Source organism: Ochotona princeps, chromosome 15 (genome assembly GCF_030435755.1).
Source record: "Ochotona princeps isolate mOchPri1 chromosome 15, mOchPri1.hap1, whole genome shotgun sequence".
NCBI lineage: Eukaryota > Metazoa > Chordata > Mammalia > Lagomorpha > Ochotonidae > Ochotona > Ochotona princeps.
In genome coordinates, this window is record NC_080846.1 from 53008829 (window position 1) to 53036603 (window position 27775).

General features: G+C 45.2%; 1 protein-coding gene across 2 annotated transcripts in view; it reads right to left on the bottom strand.

Moving 5' to 3' along the window:
- DIP2B (disco interacting protein 2 homolog B) overlaps window positions 1-27775 on the bottom strand; it is a 206762-nt gene that overhangs the window by 26479 nt on the left and 152508 nt on the right. The window contains exons 10-23 of one of the 2 annotated variants that reach the window (XM_058673818.1): window positions 27130-27222; window positions 23819-23942; window positions 23128-23237; window positions 20787-20889; window positions 19640-19704; window positions 17835-17928; window positions 17228-17347; window positions 14545-14659; window positions 13873-14012; window positions 13216-13352; window positions 12545-12625; window positions 9832-9959; window positions 8016-8130; window positions 4249-4450 (exon numbers count right to left, since the gene is read on the bottom strand). In XM_058673818.1, coding sequence (XP_058529801.1) covers window positions 4249-4450; window positions 8016-8130; window positions 9832-9959; window positions 12545-12625; window positions 13216-13352; window positions 13873-14012; window positions 14545-14659; window positions 17228-17347; window positions 17835-17928; window positions 19640-19704; window positions 20787-20889; window positions 23128-23237; window positions 23819-23942; window positions 27130-27222 — 1627 coding nt within the window. Of the gene's footprint in view, window positions 1-4248; window positions 4451-8015; window positions 8131-9831; window positions 9960-12544; window positions 12626-13215; window positions 13353-13872; window positions 14013-14544; window positions 14660-17227; window positions 17348-17834; window positions 17929-19639; window positions 19705-20786; window positions 20890-23127; window positions 23238-23818; window positions 23943-27111; window positions 27223-27775 lie in introns of both variants that reach the window. The other variant, XM_004598967.2, reaches the window with a different exon arrangement.

Sequence of the window (27775 nt, forward strand, 5' to 3'; positions counted from 1 at the left end):
GCAACACATATTGGGTATGTGTAAGGACCAGATGTGGGGCAGGCAGGCTGGCTGGGCTGGGCCAGGTCACAGCACCCATCAGTTCGTGTGAGAGAAGGAGCTGGGGGCAGAACTGACCAGGCAGCTGCATCCACTGGTATGTACACTGGCAAGTGCAGGTGATGGAACAGATGTGACTCTGCACTGGCTGGTTCATACAAGAGTCAAGTCTGAGGTACCCCAAGTGAACCTGGACCCCGGCTACAGGAAAACCACAAGATATGTGGTCCGACCTTGGAGTACATGTATCAGACCTGGGCCTCCTCAGCTGCTGATGCCCGTGCAGTGGACAGCATGTCGAGATGCACACAGGGGACATGACAGCAGGGGACACTGCGTGCCTCATCAGAGGATGGAAAGCAGGACATGCTGGACAACTCTCCTGGCCAAGCTTTGCAGCCTGTTCCTGGGCCTGTGAATGCACTAAGATGGACTTGGTCAGCCAACAGACCTTGGGGAGATTTTCTCAATTGGAGCAATGAAGTCAAGAACATCTCAGAACTATCAAAACCTACTCAAGTCACACCCTCAGACCATTCTTCCCCTCATCAGGGTCTCTAAGTTGTCATCAAATGTGCCCCCTCCCTGAGTGCTGACGCAGTCTGACAGCAAGGGGAGGTCCCATTCTTTTCCTCCTCTGAGTACACAGGAGGAAAAGTTGGAAACATTTGTCCTACCCACCTTCTTCCATACCTTGACCCTCCCCACCCTAACTGGAGAAACAGTCTTAGCTATGTAAATAATATTTTAAAAATTTTAAAAACACACTTTCATAAAAAAATCGATGAGGTCCAATATTGTGGCTCAGTGGGTTAAGCTATCACTTGCAAGGCTGCATCCCACATGTGTGCTTTGACACCCATTTGATCCATTTCTATCAAGTCTCTGCTAATGCACCTGGGAAGGCATTAACCTCAGTGCTTTGACTGGGGTCCTGCCCAACATGAGACCCAGAGCACTTCCACGCTGCCTTCAGTCCGGCCCAGTCTCTGCCACTATCGCCAACTGGGAATGAATCAGCACATGAAGACCTCTCTCCCTCAATTCCACTTTTCAAATAGATAAATATCTCAAATCTATATGTCTCTCTCTCTATAGATACATCATATATATAAATTACAAAATAACCCAACAGCAGCCTCTTGAGGCTCTCCCGTGTGCTTCTCACTGGATGCACAGCACCTCCTCTTCCTGACAGAATGCCTACATAGATACATGTTTGGAATAGACTATTCTGCGATGCGGGAGGCTAACATGTATGAGCAAGTAATGTGTGCAGTTCCTAGTAAATAGATGAAAAGGGAAGGGCATTTCCTTCTTTATGTTGTCTCCCAGCCTTGGCTGCACCGTATGAACAACGGGGGGAAGGCCAGGAGCCAGCAGAACCGTAGGAAGCCCGGGAGAGACGGCTGTGGAGTGCTGCTCTACTTCCTTACAGTCCTTCCCGTCCTCACCAGGGAGACTTGGAAGGCTCTCCACTTCACTGACTTTCGAGTATGCTCTTACTGGTCTTGGACATGATATGTTAAGAGATTATGACACAAACAGAAGCTTTAAATATGCTTGGGTGGTTTTGGCTTAAATTGTTACTTCAGCCATCTGTCTTTAAAAAAAAAAAAAGGACAGCCCAGCCCAGGTATCCACTGGTTCTGTAATGAGCAGACACAGGGAGCAGCTCTGAACCCAGCTCACAGCCCAGCACCAAGTCGAGACTGGCTGATCCCAGCCAAGCCTGCACATCCATACTCCTTGCTATTGCAGGCACTGAGTTTTCGGGTTATCTGTTATGTGTTGTATCTGTAACAATAGCAAACTAACAAAATAATATGCTGAAACAACATGACTGACCTTTCATCTTTGAATTTCACTGACCTGAGAAACTTGTTTCTTGTTTAAGTTATTGTTATCATTTTCTATAACTTGAAGCCAAGACCAGTCCTAATACATTCTTGTTTCTTCTACAATAGCTTTAATAGATATCTACAATGAGATTTTTAAAATAATTTATTTGAAAGGCAGAATAATAGAGCTGGTGAGAGAGATCTTCCATTCACTGGCTCACTCCTCAGTTAGCTGCCATGGCCTGGACTATGAAGTGTGAGTGTGTACATGTGGTCCTCCTTATAGTGCCTAGTGGGATATGAGTGTATGACTTTGTGGGGATGGGAGTATACAGCTGTGTGATCCACTGAGGAAAGATTTTGGCTGTCATGCATTTGAGGGTACAGAAAATTAGGAGGCTCTTATTAGCTTCTCTTAAAACAAAAAAGCCTCAATTAAACAATGCTATGTTCACTTTGACATATTTTAACATGACCGATCATCCACCACTTACTCATACCCTTAGCCTACTGCTCAGCCCCATAAGCTAGGTCTGCTCAAAAAAAAAAAAAAAAAAAAAATTAGGAAGAATTCTCTATTCCACCTAGCAACTCACACACTCTTTGTTGTACCCTGGTCTCAAAGTACCATATACCAAGTAAATCTATTTATTGGGTGATCAAAATCCAAAAAAATCTATGAATTAAGTAACAGGTATTATGGGCCCAAATGAGAGCTTAATGCTAAGGAGCAAGAAGAGATGCCTAGATGTGAGAGCGGCCACAGAGAGGCAGGTGGGAATCACTATTCACAGTGGGCTGTAGTCACACTTAGTGTGAATGCTGGCTCTGTGACTGACCTCTGTGCTTTAGGCATAAGCTTTTTCTACCAGGGCAAGGGAGCCAGGAGGAAAAGAGGTGTGCAGGGAACAAAGCCTTAGGATAACATGCAAAATGCTTACCTCGTTTTTGGTATTTAATAGCAAGTACCAAGAGAACAAGCACTCAGTATAAACATTAGCTACTCTTGTTTTCAGAACCATGCCTTACAGTGAGATTTTGATCAGCTGGACCAATGTCACACATGCAGGGTAAATGGAGGCACAGCTTTGAGAATTATGAGGCTGCAGTAAACCCAAAGAATTGCACCAGGAATGTCTCTGTCCTTGCTTTCTGCCACTGGAGGCTACCCTTGTGCTACTAGCCTTCAAAGTCTGTTTCTATAGGAAAAAATTGAGGCAGAGTCCAGGTAAGTCTGTTGAGAGACATGGGTGTCTGAATCTCCCAGCCATGTAGCTGTGGCTGGGAGAATCATGCCAGGCCAGGCTTCCTGGGGCTGGTTGGGTTGAACTAGGCTTCAATGCCCATTGATATCTATGAGAACTGAATAGGATGTGGGGCAGACTGGACCAGTTGGTGTACATACTGGCAGGCATGGGAACCAGGACTAGGGCAGGCCTGGTACGGGTTATTGTGGGTTGTTCCAACTAGGCTACAACTCCCACTGGTTTGATGAGGGCTGAGTGTGAAGTGGGCAGGATCGGGATGGACTGCAACATCCACTGGTTTGTGTAGAAGACAGGGCAGGTGACAGAACTGACACAGCAATTGCAACCACCAGCATGTGCATAAGCTGATTTGGGTGACAGACTGTGCCAGACCCTGTATTGGCATGCACACACAAGAATCAGATCAGGGATCACCTCAGATGAAGTTTCTTTGGAGATTCCCCAACTCAACTGCGGGACTCAGAACCCCAACCATGGAGAGAATTGCAGGTTCCATGGTCTGACTGTGGAGTGCATGTGTCAGAGCTGGGCCTCCTTAGTGGCTTAGAAGGAGCAGTGGACAGCATATCCAGGTGCACATGGAGGATATGGCAGTACATTGGAGCCTGCAGAAGACACCTGGTACCACAACAAAGGATGGAGGACAGAACAAATCAATCAACTACCCCAGCCAAGTGTTGGCAAATGGAGACTCTAAGGTGAACTATAGCAGCCAGTGCTTTCCGGAGAGATTTCATTGTACTTGGAGTGGCGAAATCAGCAGTAATTCAGAACTGCTGAACTATCAAAACGTCTTGAGCAGGACGCTCAGAGCATGTCCCACATCAGGGACCTGGGGTGGTGTCAGGTGACTGTCCTCCATACCAGGGTGCAGAGGCATTTGGAGGCTGGATGTGACTTCTCCCCTTACCCCACATATAGGAAGAAAAAATAAGAATGTGGAAATCATGGTCTCAATCTTCTTGTAGCCCTTGACCCTTATCCTAACTATGTAAAATCATCAAAAATAAATAAATAAATTCATAGGAAAAAAATCAACGTGAGAAAATAATATCTGGAGATTACAATTTTAAAAAAATGGCTTGGTGCCAGTATGTTACCTGGTTGCTTCTGCCGAGGTTTTGGCAAATTGGTCACACATGTATGTGGGCACATGAGGATATTGCAAGGATGTAGAGATCCCTCTAGAAAGAGCTGCTTTGTCTGAGAGATGTGGATTCCTCCTAGCGGAGTTTTTGGCAACGTATTGGCAGGCACCAGAGCAAGACAATAAACTCCCACCTGATGGATGCTGTCAATTGCCTAGGAAGACAGAAATAACAATTCTCAGTGAGGTTATTTTTGTTAGATTGGAAATACTCCAAACCTTGTTTAAGATTTTCCTTTCTCTATCCTGTCCAGTGTAGAGCTACAATCTGACAGGCCACTAGGAAACCCTATGTTTAAAGAAGTGACCTCAAAGACTAAGATGCTGCATGGTCACCACCATAATGTAAGCTAGAAGAGGGAGGTGAGACGGACAGGGCCTGCAGGGTCAGAGGGAGGTGAGACGGACAGGGCTTGCAGGGTCAGAGGTCAGAGGCACTGCTGATAGAATGTTTTCTCCCAAGTGAGAACATAAAAATCAAAAAAACTTGTTCTGGTTTTAAAATTTTTATCTGTCTACTATTGCTTAAATGACTACGAGTAAAGTATTTTTATCCTGAACACAGAGGCTGTGCTTCACATGGGCCTGCTACCTCTACAAGAGGGGGAGCGGCCGGCTGCTCCACTTCCCATCCGGCTCCCTGGGAAACACAGGAGACCTGGAAAGAGACTCCTGGTTCCTGGTTTCAGACAGGTTCAGCTCTAGGTGTTGTTGCCACTTGGAAATGTCTCCTTTTCTGTCTTTAAAAAAGAAGTCTTCCTTTTGAATAATAAAAAAAAAAAATCTGAAAAAAAAAATCCACAAAAGAACCAAGACGAGGAGGTCCCGGGCACCGTGGGCTGTGGCGGCCACACACCAGCCCAGGGTCTTGGCCTCCAGCTCCGCTGCTGCGTCATCTGAGTCTGTTCAACACTATTTACGACCAAGTGATCATAAGCATAAATGTGAAAGGACCGAAAGGACCAAAAGGACGTGTGCTTTGGAAAAATTCTTCGGCTTATGGAAGTTAGCCGACACAACGTCCAACAGGAGGGCTCAAAATCACACCGCTCCACGGCAAGTAACTGAACAGGTATGTTTTGAATTAAAATGTAATAATTTTATGATTTTTTTGGATTCAATTATATTAAAATTATATTTTATATTAACAAATTTGAAGAGATTTATTTACGGACTTGAAGGGCAGAGTTAGAAAGAGATCTTCTATCTGCTGCTTCACTCACTAGGATGGCTGCAACGGCCAGGGCTGAGCCAGGCCCAAGACAGCAACCAGGAGCTTCCTCCAGGATTCCAGTGCAGGTGCTAGGGCCCAAACTGTGCCACCTTCTGCTGCTTTTCTCGGGTCATTACCAGGGAGCTGGACTGGAAGTGGAGCAGCACTGACACAGGATGCTGGAGTGGCAGGCAGTGGCTTAACCTGCTGTATAATGATGCTGGCGCATCAACTACCGCTTACAATTAATCCTTGACACTAGTTCAAATGTATTAGAAAGAGTTCTATTGTGCTACTGATAATCTTACTGAAAAGGAGCTAGGGATGGGCGTGGTGGCCTAGCGGCTAAAGCCCTTGCCTTACATGTGCCCATGTGGGCGCCGGATCTAATCCCGGCAGCTCCAGTTCCCATCCAGCTCCCTGCCTGTGACCTGGGAAAGCAGCTGAGGACGGCCCAAAGCCTTGGGACCTTGCACCCACGTGGGAGACCTGGAAGAAGCTCCTGGCTTCTGGCTTCTGCACTAGCGCATCACTGGCTGTTGTGGTCACTTGGGGAGTTAACAAGTGGACAGAAGGTCTTTCTCTGTCTTTCCTCCTCTCTGTATATCTGACTTTGCAATAAAAAATAAATCTTAAAAAAAAAAAAAAGGAGATAAAACTTAGGAGAATGGACTAAGTCCTATAAAAAGTCAGCCATAAAAGATGACCGAGATCTTTGCTGATAACAACTCAAAGCGGAAAGGAATAAACCTGCGAGTTACACTCCTCAGACTGTCCTACTAACCAGCACAGATGGCTGGGACATAGATCGTCTCAGAGTTCCTAAGCTTCTGATTTAGAAAATACAGAGCCTCAGCAAACGTGGCCTAGCCTCCCACTGAACACAACAGCTTCTACGTCATGAAATAGCTATCTTTTCTTAGCAGGCACTGACTTAGGTGCTGAGCTTACATTGTATGCAGCTTGTAATTAAAAACCTTTGGCCTCCAACCTACGAGAGGTTATAGGAGATCATTTACCATTCTCCTGTGGATTCACATGCTCCTTGCTAAGGAATTACAGCGGCTGGGAAAAACAACAGCTCACCCAAATCTCATCCTAGATGACTTTTACAAGAATTAAGATTACTATATTAACTGACACTGCATTGAAAGCCTCCTAAAGTTGCTTTCCAGGGAAAAGTAGTAAGTCTCTTGGGAAATCTTAAATATACTCACTTCTATAATAAAAAAAAAAAAGGTGTATTTCATCAAGATCGTACTATTATGCAGCAATGCCCATTCTGAACAAATCCATCAGGTTGTTAAAAACATGAAGAGGATGAACAGCTGTCTTTGCACGCCTGCTTTTCAGCCATCCTTCAGTTCTGCCACCTTCCCAGTCTTTGTTGTGCAGTGTCTTTATCCTCTCCTCCCGCTAGTTTCCTACCAGTCGCCCAAGTCATGAGACGATAACCGGGACATTTTGGAGGTACCCAGCCCATGACATATTTCATGGCTGCATCGTTTCTGCCACATTGCTACTAACTGCCAGTGAGTACCTCCAAGTGTCCTCAGCAGAGAAGCTGCAGACACCAGGAGCTCTGCTAGTAACCTCAGAGTTGTTACAGCAAGAATGCTTCATGCTATCTGTGGGCCGCCCATCGAGGCAGCCAATATTGACTGAGTCACTATAATGTGTGCACAGCTGTCAGGCTCTGGAGGTAAAGCAGTAATAGAAGAGCTGAGTGTTGGCCCTCAGGGGGCTTCTGTCGGAGTGGACGCAGAGAACAACATAAACCCACAGTGCTAAGTGCCAAGACGAAACACAGAGTAACGGGGCATAAAGTGAAGAGGACAGAGCGGATTTCTCCATTCGTAAGGGAGACGGTGCTTAGGACTGTTAGCTTGGATGCTAGTCAGGATGGCAGGATTATCTACTAAATGCAGGTACCATGCGCTGACACCAATTCCTCTAACACTTCTAGGGGACCTAGTCAATAGGTACATCTATCCCTGCTCTCCAGGCGGGGAAATAAACTCACTTGCCGAATGGCATTGACCTCGTGAGGAGGGTGGCAGGGGCTTATATCTGCAATTCCCTTGGCGTCACTCCAGCCTACTTACCCTGAGCGACACACTCTCCCTGCTCAGCAGAGCTCCTGCCCAGGGTAATGCACCCTCCCAAGCCACACTGCGGCACGTGGGGTCGTAGCTGCTGACAAGTGGAACCCTGGCTGTCAAACATGGGTCCCACGTGTACATAGCTCAAATGTTCGTGGGCAGTCAATACTTAAGCCTGAAAGAACTGGCTGAGGCAAGTCAATTCAAAAGCTGAGCAGAAAAATACTTGGTGGACCTCAAGGAGAAGTGGCATTAATCATCTGATTTTGCTGATGATGACCAGAATTTGTGAGCGATGGTGGAGAAGAAAACAGAAAGAGCAAACAAAGGTGCCTCACGGACCCAATGACAGCAAAGCGTAGCAGCTGTCCTCCGCGTCCAGAGGGCGAGCCCGGGCACGCTCACCTGCAGCACGCGGCTCATCCACTGGAAACTGTCTTCTTCAGAAGCATCAGGCCTTTGTTCCGCAACCACCACAATGCGCTCATCATAAAATACAGACACAGAAAACACAGCAATTCTAAGAGAGACAGATCAAACATATCAGGACTCCCTTCACAGCCAGCTCTACTTGATTTGCTTAATTGGAATTACAGGAGACATCCCCACCACACCTCCCAGAAATGAGTCATTTAGAAAAGAAAATGTAACAATGATTTCCAGCAAATGAGGATTCATTCATTCATTCAAACGACATGTATTAAGCAGCACCGTCATGATGTCGGGACACAGGGGTAAGGGAAGACAGAGTTCCTGCTCTGGGGACTTGGGGCCAGAGACAGAACAAACAAAGAGATGTGTAAGAATGTCATGTTGCAATGTAGACTGGGGAAGCAAACTGAGGTAGGGCACAGCAAGGAGTGGTGTGCAGGGTGTTACAGAGGCAGGGCGACTGGGGAGGGTCTCGCCGAGGAGGACACTGGAGCAGAGACCTGGATGAGGTGAGGACGCGAGCCGCGCGGAGATCTGGAGGAAGAGGTTTCCGGGCAGAAGGAACGGAAAGCGAAAAGGTTCTGAGGTAGGGACGAGCTTGGCAGGTTTGAGGAACTGCAAGAAGGCCAGTGTGCCTGGAGCAGAGTGGTGAAGCAGAGAGCCGAGTGAGAGTCAGACACAGGCAAGGGCGGCTCGCGGAGCCTGGGAGGCCGAGGGAAGGAGGATGGGGTTGATTCTGAGTGAGGTCTCCGCTCAAATGTCCCCTTGCTAGTGAGGCATCCCTCAACACCTGGTGTGAACCAACAGCCGCACCCCCACCCCCACATCTCTGCAACACAGCACTCTGGGCCTTGTCACATGGTGCCGTTTCCCTGCTCGTCTGGTCACTGCTCCATAATGAGAACGCCAGCTTCGCAAGGGCAGAGACCGATCTGTTTTGTTTACTGTGGCAGCCAGAGCATCTAGAACAGTGGCATATACTTGGCACCCAGTGAATAATTGTTGAATGAAAGCAAAAAGAATGAAAAGCCACTGGGAGGTGGAATATGCTAGCACAGCCGTCTGACTTGCCTTGTTCTTTCCACATACACACATTTGTGAACATCTACGCTGTTACGAGGTGCTGAGAGCTTGGGAAGCAAGTGCAGCTGAGGGCAGAAGATCTAGAGTGCCATGGAGTTTGCATTCCAGGAGGCCACACTGTTACAACAGCCACACTTTAGGGATTGGTCATTTTTTGATTTCATCAATTTTTCTTCTTAAAGAACAAAAGGGACACCAAGGTTGCTTTGAAGGTATAATCCATGGCTCTAAACTGCTAAGACTAACTTCCTAAACATGTAGTAAGCTCTCTCCTTTACAAGGGAATAAGGTATCTAACACATTTGGTCTTTGGAATTTGAAATGCTATGTCAACCTCCACAATAAAATAATGCAATAATTTAGTTTAAAATAACTAAGAGAACTAACGACTAATATAAACTCCTACAGCGTAGCGACCTGTCCCCATTAACCTGTCATCATGATTTCTGTACTAAAAAAATGTATTAAGTTGCATGTATTTATAATTTTCCTTATCTATATAAATCTGGAGTTTAGCAACTGTCCTTAGTTCTTGGGATTCAACAAATAGCAGTAATTAAAGTCTGACATGCAAGATGTCACCATGCTTTACTTTCTTAACTATAGTCAGAGAACCAGATGCTCAGGAACATTTAGGGCAGGCTCATCACCTGGAAAGGGAATCACCTTGGGAAGATGTGCTGAGGTGGAAGCCTGCACTACTCACCTTCCTCTATAAACAGTCTTCATTGATTCCACTGCCAATCCAGTTGCAACGATGTCGTCAGCATTATGTCTTCGACCACTGACCATCAGTAATCCATCCATTTTTCCAACCACGAATACCAAACTACCCTGAAAGGTAACGGAGATTTCTAGGGTTTAGATAGTAAAACAGATATTTTTATACTTCCTGCCTACAAGTAAGCCCTGTAGAAAACCTAAGTTAGCAATGCCATTATCTTACGGATCTTAGATTGTAATGGGGTGCTGGTGTTGTGGTAGAAGAGCTGTTACTCTGGCATCCTGTTTGGACACTACTTCAAGACCCGCTGCTCCATTTCTGATTCAGCTCCCTGTCAATGCAACCGGCAAAGTGAAGGATGGCCCAAGTTCCTGGGCCCCTGGCCCCATGTGGGAGAAAAGTTTGAGGCTCCTGATTCCTGGCTCTGGCCTGGCAAAGCCCAAGCTGCTATGGCCAAGAGGGGAATAAACTGGCAGAGCGAAGATCTCTCTGTCTCCCCCTCTCACTTTGTAACTCTGCCTTTCAAATAAAATAAATAAAACAAATGAATCATTGCACAATTATGTGTTAGGTCATCTTCTGTACTTACTCATGCAGAGAAAAATGTTAATTCATTTACCACTGAAACAGGAGATTAAAATGGGTTTAAAACAAGAACGACTACTTTGAGTTTACAAGGAAATGGTGTTCGCTTTTGGCAATATTAGAAATAGGCTAATAAGGACAGGTCTAAGGAACACCATAGGAGCCATTCTGTTAAAATGAGACAGTAGAGGGCCAGGAAACTCATCCCCTAAAACCACCGGAGTGTAAGTAAGCTTCTAGACCTATCTGCAGGTAACTAACTTTACTCATCCACTGCAGAACCTCTGAAGTTCTTGGGGGACCCCAAGAGGTGTTCCAGTATGGTAGAACGGCGCTGCAGGCAGCACCACAATGGTGCCCCCATGTCTCTTTAAACTCAAAGCTATTTGCTGAATAAGATTGTTTTCACTAAAGCAATTCATGGAGGTCAGTGCTGGGGCACAGTGGGTTAAGCTATTGCTTGCATTCCTGGCATTCCGTATTAGAGTGCCTGTTGGAATCCAAACATTTCGGTTCCCAACTAGCTTCCTGGTAGTATACCTGGGAAGGTAGCAGAGGATAGCCTAAGTGCTGAGATTTCTGGCCCATGATGCAGGTCCAGCTTGGGCTGTGGTAGCCACCTGAGGAGTGAATGAGCAGATGCGAAAGCCTTCTGTCTCTCTACCTTATCTGTCTTCCTTCATCAACTTTCAAAGAAATGAGGGTTTGGGTTTTTTTTTTTTTTTTTAGGATTTCTTTATTTGTATCGGAAAGAAAGATTTACAAAGAGAAGAGACAGGGCCCGGCGGCGTGGCCTAGCGGCTGAAGTCCTCGTCTTGAAAGCCCCGGGATCCCATGTGGGCGCCGGTTCTAATCCCGGCGGCTCCACTTCCCATCCAGCTCCCTGCTTGCGGCCTGGGAAAGCAGTCGAGGACGGCCCAAACCTTTGGGACCCTGCACCCGCGTGGGAGACCCGGAAGAGATTCCTGGTCCCGGCATCGGATTGGCGCGTACCGGCCCGTTGCGGCTCACTTGGGGAGTGAAACATCGGATGGAGGATCTTCCTCTCTGTCTCTTCTCCTCTCTGTATATCCGGCTTTCCAATAATAATAATAAAATCTTTAAAAAAAAAAAAAAAAAGAGAAGAGACAAAGATCCATTCACTAGGTTTATTCACCAAATAGCTGAAACGGAAAGAGCTGAGTCGGTCCCAAGCCAGGAGCCAGAAACTCCATCTAGGCTCAGGGTCCCAAGGCTTTGGGCCGTCCTCGACTGCTTTCCTAGACCACAAGCAGGGAGCTGGATGGGAAGTGGAGCAGCCAGGACCAAACTGGTGCCCAATGGGATGCAGGGCCTTGGTGGTAGGGGATTAACCAGCTGAGCCACCATGGCGGCTGCTAAATGAATCTTTGTGGGAGTGGGAATTTACCGTAACATTTGATGTAGTGTGGTTACTTTATTTGAAAATACTTTTTACATTAAGAATTACAGTTTTCCTTTGTTACTGAAAGGGATTTTTTTTTTTCATCATTCTAATATGCAGCAACATGGTAATCAAAAAAAGGTAGTGAGGATGGTGAAAATAGTGAAAATACAAAAGTTTTAATTTGGACCAGCACGATAGCTCTGCTGGCTAATCCTCCTCTTGTAAGCCTCATCATCTGGTTTGTGTCCTGGCTGCTCCACTTCCCACCCAGCTCCCTGCTTGTGACCTGGGAAGGCAGTGGAGGATGGCCCAAAGCCTTGGGACCCTGCACCCACTTGGGAGACCCAGAAGAAGCTCCTGACTCCTGGCTTCAGATCAGCTCAGTTCCAGCCATTGTGGCCACTTTGGGAATAAGCTAGCGAATGGAAGATCCTTCTTTCTCGTTCTCCTTCTTTCTGTAGATCTATCTTTCCAATAAAAATAGGTAAATCTTAAAAAAAAAAAAAAGTCTTAATTTGAAAGCATCAAATGAACTTGGCTAAATAGAATCATTGAATTCTTTCTTGTGGAATTCTTATAGGAACATCTCTAAGTATAAGTGGTCCTGTAACACATTTGGACTAATCAGAGTTTGTTCTGTTTTGGTAACTGAAGTTTGAATGTTTGGATCGAATGTACCAAAATTGTCATGAAAGCATCACTTACTGGTCCAACAAAACCAAGCAACCCTGACCGGATGAAAGGCATGTCCCCAACAGGAGAGCCTGCAGAATTTACTGGAATCACCTAAAAGAAAAAAAGGAAGAGAAATAAAAAGCTTTGATTTTTTTTTTCTCAGAAAAATGTTTGATTCTTAGAACATCCTAAATTAAAAAATTGCAACAGTAATATATGCTTGTTGAAAAACTAACACCACATGAATAACGAATCCAGAAACTGTACTTCCTCTATTTGATAAAATTTACAATCTGTTGCTTACCCTTTGTATTGTTTTTAAATGCTTCTATTAATATAAAAAAATGCTAGTGTTAATGCTGCAACCTACACTACAAAAGTTACAGTCCCTTTGATAAATGCTTGTTAATACGGAAAAGGCCGTAATTATAGGGTCTGGTGCTGTCAGCAGTTTTAGGACTTAACCGGTATCTTGGGCAAAGAGAAACTACTGAATTACTCACATTTTAAAGATAGGGAAATTGAGGCACAGAGAGGTTAAGAACCCGTTCCAGGTCAACTAGTGAGTGGCAGACTCAGGATTTGAACTTGTGAAGTCTAGCTACAAAGCAAGTGCACTTCCAAGCATTACACTGTGCTGCCCTGCAGCGCCACCCTGATCTCACCAGACATTCTCCCTGCAAAATGTTAACATGCTGTACCTCAAATGTATTTTTTGTCACACCAGCAAGCCCAAAGTACATCATTCCCCCAGTCCTGGAGCTAACACAGATTTCTCCAATTTCGTCTGTCTTGCAGAGATGGGGCGGTCCATCTGGTTTCACGATGCACATCATCCCTTAACACAGAAAATCCAGATAAGGAAGAGACTCCAGAAAATAGTCACAAAATCACAGCTTCACCAATGAAACAGAACAGCTTAATCCAGGCAGCCCAGGTGTAGGTTACATTGACTGAGCAGCATTAAGATAGCCAAACACGAATACTAAAAAGAACATGTTACACACAGATATATTCAAAATTCAAACTTTTAGAGACAATATCAGATTTAAAATTACTTCAAGGTCCATGAAGACAGTTTAGATGAGGTAGATGTTACTCCTCGTAAGATGAAACATAAACTCTCAGTCTTACTTTCCGCCAGACCTGACGGCGTATTACAGTGAAACAAGGTAACTTCAGCACCTCGCAGGACCAGTTTCCAGGTGTCGAAGTGCAAATGAAACATTCACAACTGAGAACTCACGCAGTATGAGCACCTCTGCAAGATCGCCATGACTACAGCCACTCATTCCCTGGCCAAGTGCTGAAGGGGAGAGTCCTGGGTTCTACTCTTCCAGGGTCCTCCTCCGACTCACCGCCAGGCATGACATGTCCCACGTCCTGGACTGTCAGGGCTGAGTTCTTATCTTCAGTATTGACCCGTATGACTCCATAGCTCAACCCATTCATCGACAGAATGGCTCTTCCTGGCAATGGAGCCCCAGGCACCCCAGGCCTGAAAAGAAAATGAACCCATGAACGCTGGCAAAACAAATGATTCCAAGAGAAAACATGAATATGAAGGCAACCAAAAATATTACCTTTCCCAACCAAAATCTATCACATTAGTAGTATGAATAAATAAAACAATCACCTGTTAATCAGGTGGCTACAGTACATTTCAACTAGCTGTTCAACTACACGGTTCCTGGGAATATGAGAAGCCGATCTTCCAAACTCACGGCACCATCGAGAGGAGTCCACCCCATGCTAGGCTGCTAACTAAAGAATCCCAAGAGAAAAATCACACAGAAAAAGACCTAATTCACAAATACGAGATGAGAATGAATTTTCAATTTACCAGAAACACTTTGGGCAAGTGTGGGGAAAAGACATGAGATACTTCAAGCTACTTTTACAAAGTAATTTTCACGTGTAGCTTCTAAAGGAGAAAGCTAGCTAGCACCTTTCTGTCTTCATCTGGCACATACTGCCTATTTCATCCAAGCTGTCAATACATCAGGAGCACTTGGCACCCTGCACAATACCTGCGGATTGCTACGGTCATGGCTTCAGCAGACGTGGCGCATGGGCAGATGGCTTCAGGTTTCAGTCCATGGCTTTGGAACAGACTCAGGAAGGCATCACAGGACGAAACCGACCCTAAGCAGGTAGAACAGACCACCTTAACTGCTGAAATGCTGACTTCCACATTGCAAGAAACTGAAGCTGACATATCCCCATTTCTCAAGAGGACTCACTGTGTGCATCATTAATTTCATAGAAATATTTGATTTGGGGCCGGCACTGTGGCTCAATAGGCTAATCCTCCACCCTCAAGCACTAGCATCCCATGTGGGCATTGTTCCATATCCTGGCTGTTCCAGTTCCATTCAAGCTCCCTGCTTGTGGCCTGGAAGGCAGTCGAGGACGGGCCAAAGCCTTGGAACCCTACACCTGTGTGGGAGACCTGGAAGAGGCTCCTGGCTCCGGGCTCCATATCGGCTCAGCTCTGGCCGTTGTGGCCATCTGGGGAGTGAAATAGTGGGTAGAAGATCTCTCCCACTTCTCTCTGAGGTCTGCCTTTATAATAACAATAACAGTAATAATAGGTCTCATACCAATTGTCTTGGAAAGATATATTTAAAAAGAAGTAAAGAAATATTTACGAGTTTGACATATTTCAAGGTAAAGTTAATGTCCACCCAGTCCATGCAAGGTCACTGATGATATTTAAGGTTATATCTTGGAATACTACTACTCCTGCCAGAGCAGTAAATCAATCACAGAGAGAACTGGAGAGAGGAGGCAGCCACTTTACACGCCGCATTCCTCCTGGAGTCATTATTGCAAGCAGCACAGCACAGCACTGGCTTAGCTCTGTCTCCTGCGTGCCTTTTTTCTTGTCTTTTAAATAAGGGAGCATGGGCATATGCCCACCACACCGGTGTCAGATTTTTCATCATAGTGCACCTTGTTATACGTCTGGATTGAGCTGCCTGACTGCAAATCTCTGACATTCCTATTCCTCAATATTTATATATTTTTCAGATTTCGAGTGTTTTTCTCTATCACATTTTTAACAAAACATGTAATTTTTTTTTTTTTTTTGGAAAGGCAGATAGAGAGGTGAGACAGAAAGATCTTTCATCTGCTGGTTAACATCCTAAGGGGCCACATTGGCTGGAGCTGAGATGAGCCGAAGCCAGGAGCCTGGAGCTTCCTCCAGGTCTCCCACACGGGTGCAGGGTCCCAGGGCTTCGGGCCATCTTCAGATGCTTTCCCAGGCCACGAGCAGAGCTTTGGAAGGGAAGCGGAGCAACTGGGCTATGAACCAGCTGTCAGGGCATGCAAGGTGAGGATCTGGCCACTGGGCCACGGCACTGCCCACCTCCATTTTCTTCCTTATTGAGGTCTGTCTCATGTATATGTATGAAACCAGGATGAACGACGTGACTGCTGACAGAATGAAGAGCTCAGCAGTCAATGCTTCACCTGATCCTACCATCTGTAGGATCAGAGTTTCTGTGCTTCAGGCAGAAGAAGGTAAAACAGCAATGTGCCTAACGCCTGTGCACACTCCTATGATGTGCCTCTGGGGAGAATTTAAATAAAGTTCTCTTGGTTATATCAAGTCACTTTCTTACTGTTCCTTTTACGTAAGGAATATCCCTAGTTACAAGACAGAAAAAGGATATACACACATGAGCAAGAGGGAATGGTTTAAAGAGCTTACAGACTCATCCGCAGATGAAAGGATAAGTAAGATATGATAGAGTCATACATGGAGCATCATTTGGCAATAAAAAGGAAAAAGTACTGACATTTGCAAAAACTTGGGTAGACCTTGAAAATATTAGACAGGCCCAGTGCAGTAGCCTAGTGGCTAAATTCCTTGCCTTGCACGCGCCAGGATCCCATATGGGCACTGGTTCGTATCCCAGCTGCTCCACTAGTAGAGGACGGCCCAAAGCCTTAGGACCCTGCACCTGTGTGGGAGAACTGCAAGAGCCTCCTGGCTTCAGATTGGGTCAGATTCAGCCACTGCAGCCACTTGGGGAGTGAACCAGAGGCTAGAAGATCCTTCTCTATCTCCTCCTCTCTGCAGATCTGCCTTTCCAATAAAAAATAAATAAACTTTAAAAAGAAAAGAGAAGAAAAAAAGAGAACACTAGACTGCAGTGGGGAAGGGCATTGCATCTGCCACCAGCAGCCTGTATGATCCTCCCTGCCATCCACATGGGAGACCAAACTGAAGACAAAGCCCAGCCACTGCAGCCAGCTGACAAGTTAACCAGTGAAGGGAAGATCTTTTCCTCTCTCTGTAACTCCTGCAAATAAATAAATAACTAAAAGTAAATAAACAGACAACTAGAGTGGGTGAAAAAAAGCCCACTACAAGAGATTACATACAATAAGGCTGCATTTATAGTGTCCAGAACAGACACCAAGAGTACCACAGTGGGCGGTTAGTGTTGGGAAGAAACGAAGGACTCATAATAAGTAGGTAGCTCCATTTTGGAGTAACGAAAATGTTATAAGTTTAGTTGTGGTGGAGGTTACATATCTGGAAACAGCAATAAACAGTGAATTACACAGTATAAATGGGTGAATTTTATGGTACATGAATTACATCACAATAAAAATGTTTTTATAAGGAAGCATACGAAAGAATAGTAAAACACGGCAAAAAGTCGCGCTGCCTGCGGGAGGAAACGGGAAGACACTCACAGGGATTCGCTCCGTCGGTCACAATCAGCATCCGCAGGGAGCCCAGGCTCACGTCTCTCTGGTCCCGATGGGCCATCATGGCCCAGTGCAAGTCCCGGCACTTGACCAAAGCTACCTTGGCTAAAGTCAACAAAGATACAGTTAATACCCACTCACACCCTCAACTGGGCATGTATTCCATTCACTAATTAAAGTATACTATATATACAACACCAGATATTTTGGCTTATTTACTTTTATTTAGGGAAAATGAAAAGGACTGTGCCAATTGCTTGGAAGCAGACAGTCCCGCATTTAGACAATGGACTGAACACATAATTGTTTGCTCACTGTGACCTCCAGGCCCGCCCAGTAGTCTGGCTAAGAAAACTCTGCTCACCAGAGCTCTCACTAACCCCTGTTCTGGGGCCAGGAGCAGGAGAACCCACCCCAATTCAGAAGGGAGGGTATCAGTGAGATGAAAGAGTCAGCATACTTAATTCAACAGCAACTGATACTTAAACCTAAGTCACGAAGCCACATAAATGTGACTCTATAACGGAAACTTGAACATGCTGGACATGCTAATTCAATCACATAATTAAGGCTCAGATGCTCTATATGTTACCTTTATGAGCGTGTACTCTTTGAACCCAAGAGAGAGGACAGGTCTTCATAACAGAGTAGGGTACGCTAATTGTATGCATCTTATTCATTACATTCTGGAAGGCAAAGGAACAGAAATAATTAATATCTTTAAAACTGAACTGATATTTTAACAGATGTATGTATGTATTTTTTTGGAAGTAGAGTTACAAACACAATCAGATTTTTGTTTTTTGAAGATTTACCTATTTATTTTTAACAGAAAGTCAGATTTACAGAGAGGAGGAAAGACAGAGAAAGACCTTCTGTCCACTTGTTACCTCCCCAAGTGGCGGTAATTGCCCAGAGCTGAGCTGATCTGAAGCCAGGAGCCAGGAGCTTCTTCTGGGTCTCCCCTGTGGACGCAGAGTCCCAAGGCTTTGGGCCGTCCTCAACTGCTTTCCCAGGCCACAAGCAGGGAGCTGGGTGGGAAGCGGGCCTGCCGGGATTAGAATCAGTGCCCACATGGGATCGCGGCACATTCAAGGCGAAGACTTTAGCAGCTAGGTCACAGCACCGGGCCCAAAATTGTTATTTGTTAATGGAGGTGCTGTTTTGCCTTGTTAGATAAAGCTGAAGGGATTTGGAATTTAGTATTTCTTTGCCACCCAATCAAAAAGAGAAAGATCTTCTTTTCCAAAGAGAAATGGTATTTAGATTGGCCATTTTTTCCGCCATAGTAAGAGGCTCATAGAAACAAAGATATTTGCAAAATATCGTGTCCTTCCTCCATCATGTTTCAAGCTCTAATGACCGATCCTGGTTTTCTATACCCTTCTTGCACTCATTTCCCAGGCAGGAAAGTCCCTTAACATTCACACTGGAAGTTTCAAATTTCTGATCAAAATGGGCCAGAAAAGAGGCTCGGTACAGTAGATTTGTGACTAAAATCCTTGCCTTGCATCCGCTGGGATCCCATATGGGCACCGGTTCTAATCCCAGCAGCCCCACTTCCCATCCAGCTCCCTGCTTGTGGCCTGGGGAAGCAGTCGAGGATGGCCCAAAGCTTTGGGACCCTGCACCCGTGTGGGAGACTCGGAAGAGCTCTTGGCTCCTGGCTTCGGATCGGCCGTTGTAGTCACTTGTGGAGTGAATCATCAGACGGAAGATCTTCCTCTCTGTCTCTCCTCCTCTCTGTATATATGACTTTGCAATAAAAATAAATAAATCTTAAAAAAAAAAATTAAAAAAAAAAAAAAAAGCTGCCTCGATGCTCAGAGCTGGAAGGATGACCTTTCTCTAACACCCATAGAATGTTATCTGCCCCTCTAGTACAGAAAATATTTGCAACTGCTTGTTTTAGCCCAGAATGCAGCCCATGCAAGGTAGTCATTCATATGTTTTGCTGGAAGCTGGGTGTGCTCTGCAAAGGCTGATCTTTCAGGAGCTTACATTTCAAGTAAGCCCTAAGACATGTCCTAGTTACACATTAGGCCAGCCTTAATCTTATTCAACTGAAAAATCAGATTTACAGAGAGAAGGAAAGACAGAGAAAAACATCGTCCATTCTCTGGTTTACTCTCCAAGTGGCTGCAATGCCCAGAGCTGACCCAATCTGAAGCCAGGAGCCAGGAGCTTCTTTGGGGTCTCCCACACGACTGCAGGGTCCCATCGCTTTGGGCCGTCCTCGACTGCTTTCCCAGGCCACAAGCAGGGAGCTGGATGGGAAGTGGGGAAGCCGCGGCATGAACTGGCACCATATGGCATCTTGGTGTGCGCAAGGCTAGCACTCCGGGCCCCAACCTTAAGTACAATTTATACTTAAGGTCCTAATTCTGAGTCACTTACCGCAAACATGCCATGCCATAGTCCCGCATCTTTCTTGAAGTCCAGAACATTCACAACTGTTTCTCCTAAAATAGGGGCGTAAGGGATGGGGTGGGGACAAACAAGAGGAAATCATCTTTAGTGTAACACAGCAAAATTACTCCATTTCTCTTAATTCAACAACTGATTTTGTGCTTTTCAGGAAAAGACTTGAAGTCTCTGGGTCTTCTGGGAGCTGGAGGGTCTGACCACAGGGCAGCGTGGTCCCAACAGCAGGGACGTTCCATCACTTCTAACTTCCTCCAGCAGCTTCTGCTTTCCTAATGTTATCATGAATCCTTGTTTATGTTACAGCTTGAGATGTTTCACAAACATGTGAACAAAAATGTTGATGTATTTATAGCATGTACTTCTAGATACATTCACATATTTAGATATAAGATTTGTATATACCACTCTATATCCGATTTTCTCCCATTTGATGATGTAGTTTAAAAATTCCCAATAACTATAATACTCAAGAGGAATTTTACACCATAAGGTATAATCTGTTGCATGTATGCACTATAAACTAGTGAGTTCCAATTTTGAAGCATTTTAATTGCTTTTGCTGTACATATATATTTTTTACAGGATAAGAAAGCTGTTCTATAAGGAACCCATATTAATTTGTTTCACTGTAAATTAAAAAAAAAACAAACACTACAGAAACATGACAGAGAATACTGCAAGACAAACAGCTGCTTGCCAAATGCATAAACACACACAGTTCAAGAATAAATACTACTATACTTTGTGTCTTTAATTTACGCTTTTGGTGGTTTTATTTCTTTGACCTCAAATGTATAGATGTGTATATATACACACACACACACACACAAAGATGCAAATATCCAAATTCTACCAATAAGAACATGGTTTTTACTAAGGTTTTCTATTTCCGTATTCTTACAAACCATGCCTTACATACTTAGTTTCCCCAGATTTTTGGTTCCTTTACAATACAGCATATTTGTGAAAAAGAAGAAAACAAAAGTGAGCCAAGAATATGTCTTCCAAGATTTCACTCTGAATTGGGTCGTTAAATACAATTCAATCAGAGAGCATTGTGCTCCCAGTCACAGAGCTCTGCAGCGAACAATGGGGCAGTCATGGCATGGGGTCTGACCTTCAGAATAATTGCAGGCTTGGGACAGAGCTTGGCAGTGAGACAACATGGCAAGCCGGGACACTGTGACTCCCATCACACTCCCTTCTTTGCTTGTTTTATACTAGGAGAAAAACAGAAACATCAAAACATGGTAAAATGGCCTATTTCAAATAGGCCCGCAACCAAAATCCAGATAAGCCATTGTCGTCGACTGAATTTAACATGTTAAATATGCACTAACACGAAATTTAAGAGCGGGCACTCAGATCCAAACTCCGACTTCTACAAAGCTGTCTAACTATTCGTCAATGTGCAGGGGCTGCCAGAGTGTTACAACAAGGGACTGCAGCTGCGTATGGAGAAACACAGCACCAGTTCCAGCTGTCCCTTGGCAGCACAGGGGAGGGGTTCGTGTGATACCAAAGCCCACAGCCGTTGACGTGCCTGGCATGAAGTGAGTGCACACAGCCTATGCACACCTTCCCAGATAAGTCACCTCTAGATGGTGTGTATTACCTAGAATGGTGCAAATGCTACATAAACGGTTGCTTTACTGCATTGTTTAGGGAATAATAACAAGACACCAAGTTCAGTACAGACACGACTCTTTCCTCCCCAGTCTTTACGGCCCACAGTGGCTGAATCCCCGCTGCTCATGTTCATTGTAGAACTGAGAGCACAGCCCAGGAAGCCAGGGAGCGACGGGTGAAGGACGATAGGAGGAGAACTCACTCATCAGCCAGAGAACGTCTGGGCTGTTTGGTAGTGTAACTGGTTGTGCATTTCTGTTTTAAACATACTTAGATGTCTGTGGAACAGCATGTTAAGCCTCTGCCAACAACACTGGCATCCCATGTGGACACTGGTTTGAGCCCTGGCAGCTCTACTTCTGATCCAGCTCCCTGCTAATGGCCTCGGAAAGCAGCAGAGGGCGGCTCCAAGCCAGCTGCCATTTAGTGAGCAGAATCAGTGGATGGAAGATCTCTCACTCCTCTTTCTAATTCAGACTTTCTAATAAAAATAAATCAATCTTAAAAAAAAAAAGTCATCCTTGCATCCAACATAACCCCATCATCTAATCACTACCACAGCATTCATTCATTCATTTTTTTCTTTCAACATTTGTTTTTATTAGAAAATCAGATATACAGAGAAGAAGATCTGCTGTCTGCTGATTTATTCCCCAAGTGGCTGCAAGAGCTGTAGATGCGCTGATCCGAAGCCGGGAACCAGGAACCTCTTCCTGGTCTCCCACGCGGGTGCAGGGTCCCAAGACTTGGGGCCGTCCTCAACTGCTTTCCCAGGCCACAAGCAGGGAGCTGGATGGGAAGTGGAGCGCCGGGATTAGAACCGGCGCCCATATGGGATCCCGGGGCATTCAAGGCGAGGACTTTAGCCGCTAGGCCACGCTGCCGGGCCCAAAATTTTAAGTTAAAATTTTTTAAATAAAATTTTAAGTTAAAAATAGACAAGAAAATAATTGATCCTTTATGTAAGAAAAGTCACTGAAGAATATGAAGAATGAATGCTGTGGGGCCCAGCGTGGTAGCCTATGACTAAAGTCCTCTTCTTGAACGTGCTGGGATCTCATATGGGTGCCAATTCTAATCCCGGCGCTCCACTTCCCATCCAGCTCCCTGCTTGTGGCCTGGGAAAGCAGTCGAGGACGGCCCAAAGCTTTGGGACCCTGCACCCGCGTGGGAGACCCGGAAGAGGTTCCTGGTTCCCGGCATCGGATCAGCGCAGCACCGGCCCGTTGCGGCTCACTTGGCTAGTGAAACATCGGATGGAAGATCTTCCTCTCTGTCTCTCCTCCTCTCTGTATATCCGGCTTTCCAATAAAAAAAATTTTTTTAAAATTTTATTTGTATAAATGACAGACACACACACACACACACACACACACACACTCTTTCTAAACACTGGGGGATCACTCCTCAAATATCCACAACAGCTAGCCTGAGCCAGACCAAAGCCAAGAATTCAGAATTCAGTATTGTCTCCCACATAATAGGGACCCAAGCACTTGAATTATCTTCTGCTGCCTCCAAGGAACACATTAGCAGGAAGCTGAAACTCAAAGTTGAGTTGAGATTTGAAATGAGACACTTGGATATGGAACGCGGGTATCACAAACACGACCTTATGATCGTTGAATCAAATGCCCACTGCTGCTTTCTTTCCAATGTGTATCTATGATAAAAGCAGCTAGAAGGTCTCAAGTCACAGAAACCTCACAAAACAAGACTCTAAACACCACAACTCCAGAAGTGCAAAAAGTGAGTTTTAAATTTTGTTAAGACAGCAACTGAGGGCAGAGGAAAAGCTAGACAGCGTGTTTTACAGCCCCAGGGCTTACCTCAATGTAAGCGGGTTCTGTGCCAGCAGGTGATATCTGGGGCTGCCAGTCTTTAGGTGGTTTTGAAAGGTACTTGGAATCTGTTACAACCCATTTGAGCCGAGGCCATCCTAAATGAAACCCAAAGGAAAAACTGAATTGCCTAGGCTATCACTAATGGAGTTCACACTGAACTGGTCATTTTAAATATCGAAAGACTAAATTAAAAGTCATTTCATAATCAATAAAACACTGCATTTTATTAGCTTCAGTAAAAAATTTTGAGACAGTTACACCATCTTTCAACAGTAATGTTCGTTTCACATGCTAGTTCAGGCCTTGACATTACCCCAACCACTGGGACGCCCATTTGGCAGTGAAAGTCCCTGGGTTAGCGTCTACCCTGTCTTGACAAGTGGCACTTCGCTTTAATGTGGGGGCTTTTTCCAACCAGCAGCATAAAGGTTAAGGGTGTGGGCTGTTGAAACAGACAGATTTGGGGGTCACATCGTTGTTCTGCCATTTATTAGCTGTGACTTTGGGCAAGCTACTTAACCTCTGCCTGTTTCCTCAGCTGTGAAGTGGGGATAATAATGGCACCCACTTCATACTACTGTGAGAAGTAAGAAAACATGTAACAATCTAGGTATTGCAAATCAGAATGTGAACCAAAGACCTCAGTATCGCTAATTCAGTTATCAACAACACTAACCTTTAAACTGCACGATTTCTCCATTCTGGGTTTTTGGCAGTCCCTTTAGACAAACTTCGCTGGTAAGAGCTAAGGCAATGCCACAGCTTCCTAGCAAGAAGCCAATCTGCTGCCCTCCAGCATCCTGCGGAGAGAAGAGAATGAGCAGGGCAGGGCAGCAAACGGGAGCACCCCCTGCCTCGAGCAGAACCCTGACGCTGGCACGCGGAACAGGCACGGGGCCCCACTGCTTTCTGGCAAACCCCGACGTCAAGGACAGTACGCTCATCCAAATATTTTTCACAATACAGTGACATCTGCTTACAAATCAGATACTTCATCAAACTGGTGTTGTTAATAATGAATCCTATTAGCCAAAAGTAACAGTTTCATCCAAAAGTCAGAAATGATGCTCTTTCACATTGGCTTCAGGAAAACGGAAAAGACTATATGGCCAAGCTGTCTTATCCTAGATCCCACCCCCAAATAAAACAGTAAAGCAATTCAGACCACAGCTAGGTGAGATAAATAAATACCAAATATTCAAATTTGTAATAAAGGTGATTGGACAGTTCATACCAAATCCCTATTCTGTTTTTGCTATTCTATTTTTTAAAAGGTAGATTAAAGTCCAACCTAAAAATCAGCAAAAACAGCAAAGTTTAAAATATAGCCATTAAAATATCACCTTAAAAATATCATTATGGACAATTTTGTTGCATTTTTTTAAAAAAATTTACTTATCAGAGACAGAGAGAGAAAATATATGTGTCTGTGTGTGAGAGAGAGGGCAGGTGAGCGCGAGAGAGGGAGAGTTCATCTGTCCAGCGATTCACTCCCCAAAGGGCCCAACAGCCAGTCTGTAGCCAGGTCCAGGTGTAGCCAGGAGTCTGGGACTCGAACTGAGTTGGGTTTCAGAGACCCAAGAACTTGGGCCCATGCACCGCTTCCTTTGTGGGCACAGCAGCAGGAAGCTGATCAGGAGTGGAGCAGCCACGGCCCCACAGCAGCCTTTTAATAAGTGGATAACACCATCACAAAGCAGTCTAATCCTCTGTGTGACAACGCTGGCCTCCGTCGGCTGATTTCTGATTCCTCTCAGAAAATGATTTTTTTTTCCTATAAATCCATACTTGCTACCATACATTTATTTTTTTAAACAAATTCTCAGTAGTACATTACATAAGAAAATTAGGGTCAAACAGCTCCTGCAGAAATCATTCAAACATAAGCAATCTGTTATGTATGCTTCATTTAATAGGGTCATGCGTTGTCAAATAAAAATGCTTTAAGGGCCCGGCGGCGTGGCCTAGTGGCTAAAAGTCCTCACCTTGAACGCCCCGGAATCCCATATGGGCGCCAGTTCTAGTCCCGGCAGCTCCACTTCCCATCCAGCTCCCTGCTTGTGGCCTGGGAAAGCAGTCGAGGACGGCCCAAAGCTTGGGGACCCTGCACCTGCGTGGGAGACCTGGAGGAGGTTCCTGGTTCCCAGCATCGGATTGGCGCACACCGGTCCGTTGTGGCTCACTTGGGGAGTGAATCATCGGACGGAAGATCTTCCTCTCTGTCTCTCCTCCTCTCTGTATATCTGACTTTGTAATAAAAATAAATCTTTAAAAAAAAATGCTTTAAAAAATAAGATTTCTTTTTATTAGAAAAGCAGATTTACAGAAACAAAGGTCCTCTGTCTACTGGTTCACTCAAATGGCCACAACTGGAGGAGCTGAGCTGACCCAAAGCCAGGAACCTCACCCAGGCCTCCCCTGTGGGTGCAGGGGATCATGAACTTGGCTCACCCTCCCCAGCTTTCAGGAGGGACGCACATGGAGTGGTGAGGGAGGAAGGGGACACCCACCTAGCCAGCCGGATCAGCTGAATCAAACAGGGAGCCACAAACAGGGAGCTGGATGGGAAGTGAGGCAGCCAGGACATGAACTGGTACCCATTTGGGATGTTGGCACTTACAGATGGAGGACTAGCTAACTGAGCTGTGGCGCTGACCCCAAAGTAAAAATTCTCAAATGAGCATAGTAACGGTAATGATGCATTACCACCGCATCAGTTTTTGCTTAATGGAGACCCAGGTTATATGATGAAGTTAAAGGAATCCCCCTACAAAATTTCTATTCTGAGGCAAAAAAGGTACTCTTTGTAAATAATTGTTGAAAAGCCAAGTGTGGTCCATTTTTAATTATTAAAAAAAAAATCAACAGGCAGACACACACTTGGAGGTGGCGGGAGATCTTTCATTTACTGGTAACCCAGATGTGAGGGTGATCTGGCTGCGACATCTGTCACCCCACTGATCGCCAGGGCTGATTTGGCTGATCTGGCAGGCTAGGCGGGTGTCCCCTTCCTCCTTCATTGCTCCACGTGCATCCCTCCTGAGGCTGCGCGCTGGGTCGAAGAGGAAGACCATCCCCGCTAGAGGAGGACTCGTCTTTGGTCAAGGGTATACGAGTAGCTGCGCTCCCCTGTTAAGAACCTCCAAACAAGCTCTCAAGGTCCATTTACTGGTAACCCAAATGCCTGTAACAGGCGGAGTTGGACCAGGGTTAAGCCAGGAAGCTAGAACGGAATCTGAGTCCCTGAATCATGTACCATTATCCACTCCCTGCCAGAGTATCTAGTACTGAGGACATAGACTCAAAAGCACAGCTGGGGGCCCAGCGTGGTAGCCTGGCAGCTAAAGTTCTTGCCTTGCATCCACTGGGATACCATATGGGTGCCAGTTTGTGTCCCAGTGGCCCTGCTTGCCATCCAGCTCCCTGCTTGTGGTCTGGGAAAGCAGTTGAGGACGGTCCAAGGCCTTAGGACCCTGCGCCCGTGTTGGAGACCAGGAAGCAGCTCCTGACTCCTGGCTTTGGATCAGCTCAGCTCTGGCCGTTGTGGCCACTTGGGGAGTGAATCATCAGACAGAAAATCTTCCTCTCTATCTCTCTTCCTCTCTGTGTATCTGACTGTCCAACAAACATTAAAATAATAATAAAAAAAGCACCACAACTGGGACCCAACACCAGGCACTCTACCATGGGATGCAGGCAGCCCAGGTAGCATCTTGACCACTGTGCCAAATACCCACTCAAAATTATATATAACAGAACAAAAATCATTTTAACTGAAAGCACATTACTTGTATGGCACTTGTAAATGTTAGTAACATTTTTACACATTTCCTACGTTTAGAAAGAGCAGCTGAGTGCTTCAGAAAGCTGTCACACTATTCTTGCATCATGACTGAGTCAACCAGTCAAACAGGAACCCAATGTCTGTGATGTCAGATCAGGCTACACTCTTAAACTTGGCAATGTTACCTTTCTGGTAAGAGGTACCTCTATAGGCACTGGAATCACTTCCGCCAGGAGACATCCATAAAAAGCCACCATAAACATGACCGGATCATTGTTGGGATAAACCAAGGCTACCTAGAATTCATAATGACATTCAATAACTGGAAGACAATGATAATTTACTTTTCAATGTTATTCTCTAGGATATTTAATAATGTGCCATAAGCAATAGTAAGTAAAACCATTCAATAATCATTTTCTCCAAAGGAAATTAACCAAGAAGAACATACAATCTAAAAAAGAGCTCTACCATGCTCATATAATCACTTTTGAAATCTAAGGCAATTTACTTTAGTGCAGGACACAGACTTAAAAAATGTAACAGGTCTCTCCAGCTAGAAAGGTATGATAAAGCTCGGCCTCAGATCTCTCAGAATCTACACATTCAGTGACACTATGACTGACGTATGGCCAATGTAAGGTTGGTACGCATGCCAACTCACTCAGCAACCATTATGAATATGATGTGAACGCATCAACACATGGTCACCAGCAGCATCTCCACACTAGCTGCCAATCACGTATGCTGAACAGGGAAAATGCGACCAACACAAAACCACAGCAGTCACCTTCACCGTGGAGCCCGAGATCTGGGTTCTCGCAGATGAACATCTAAAACTGAACTGCA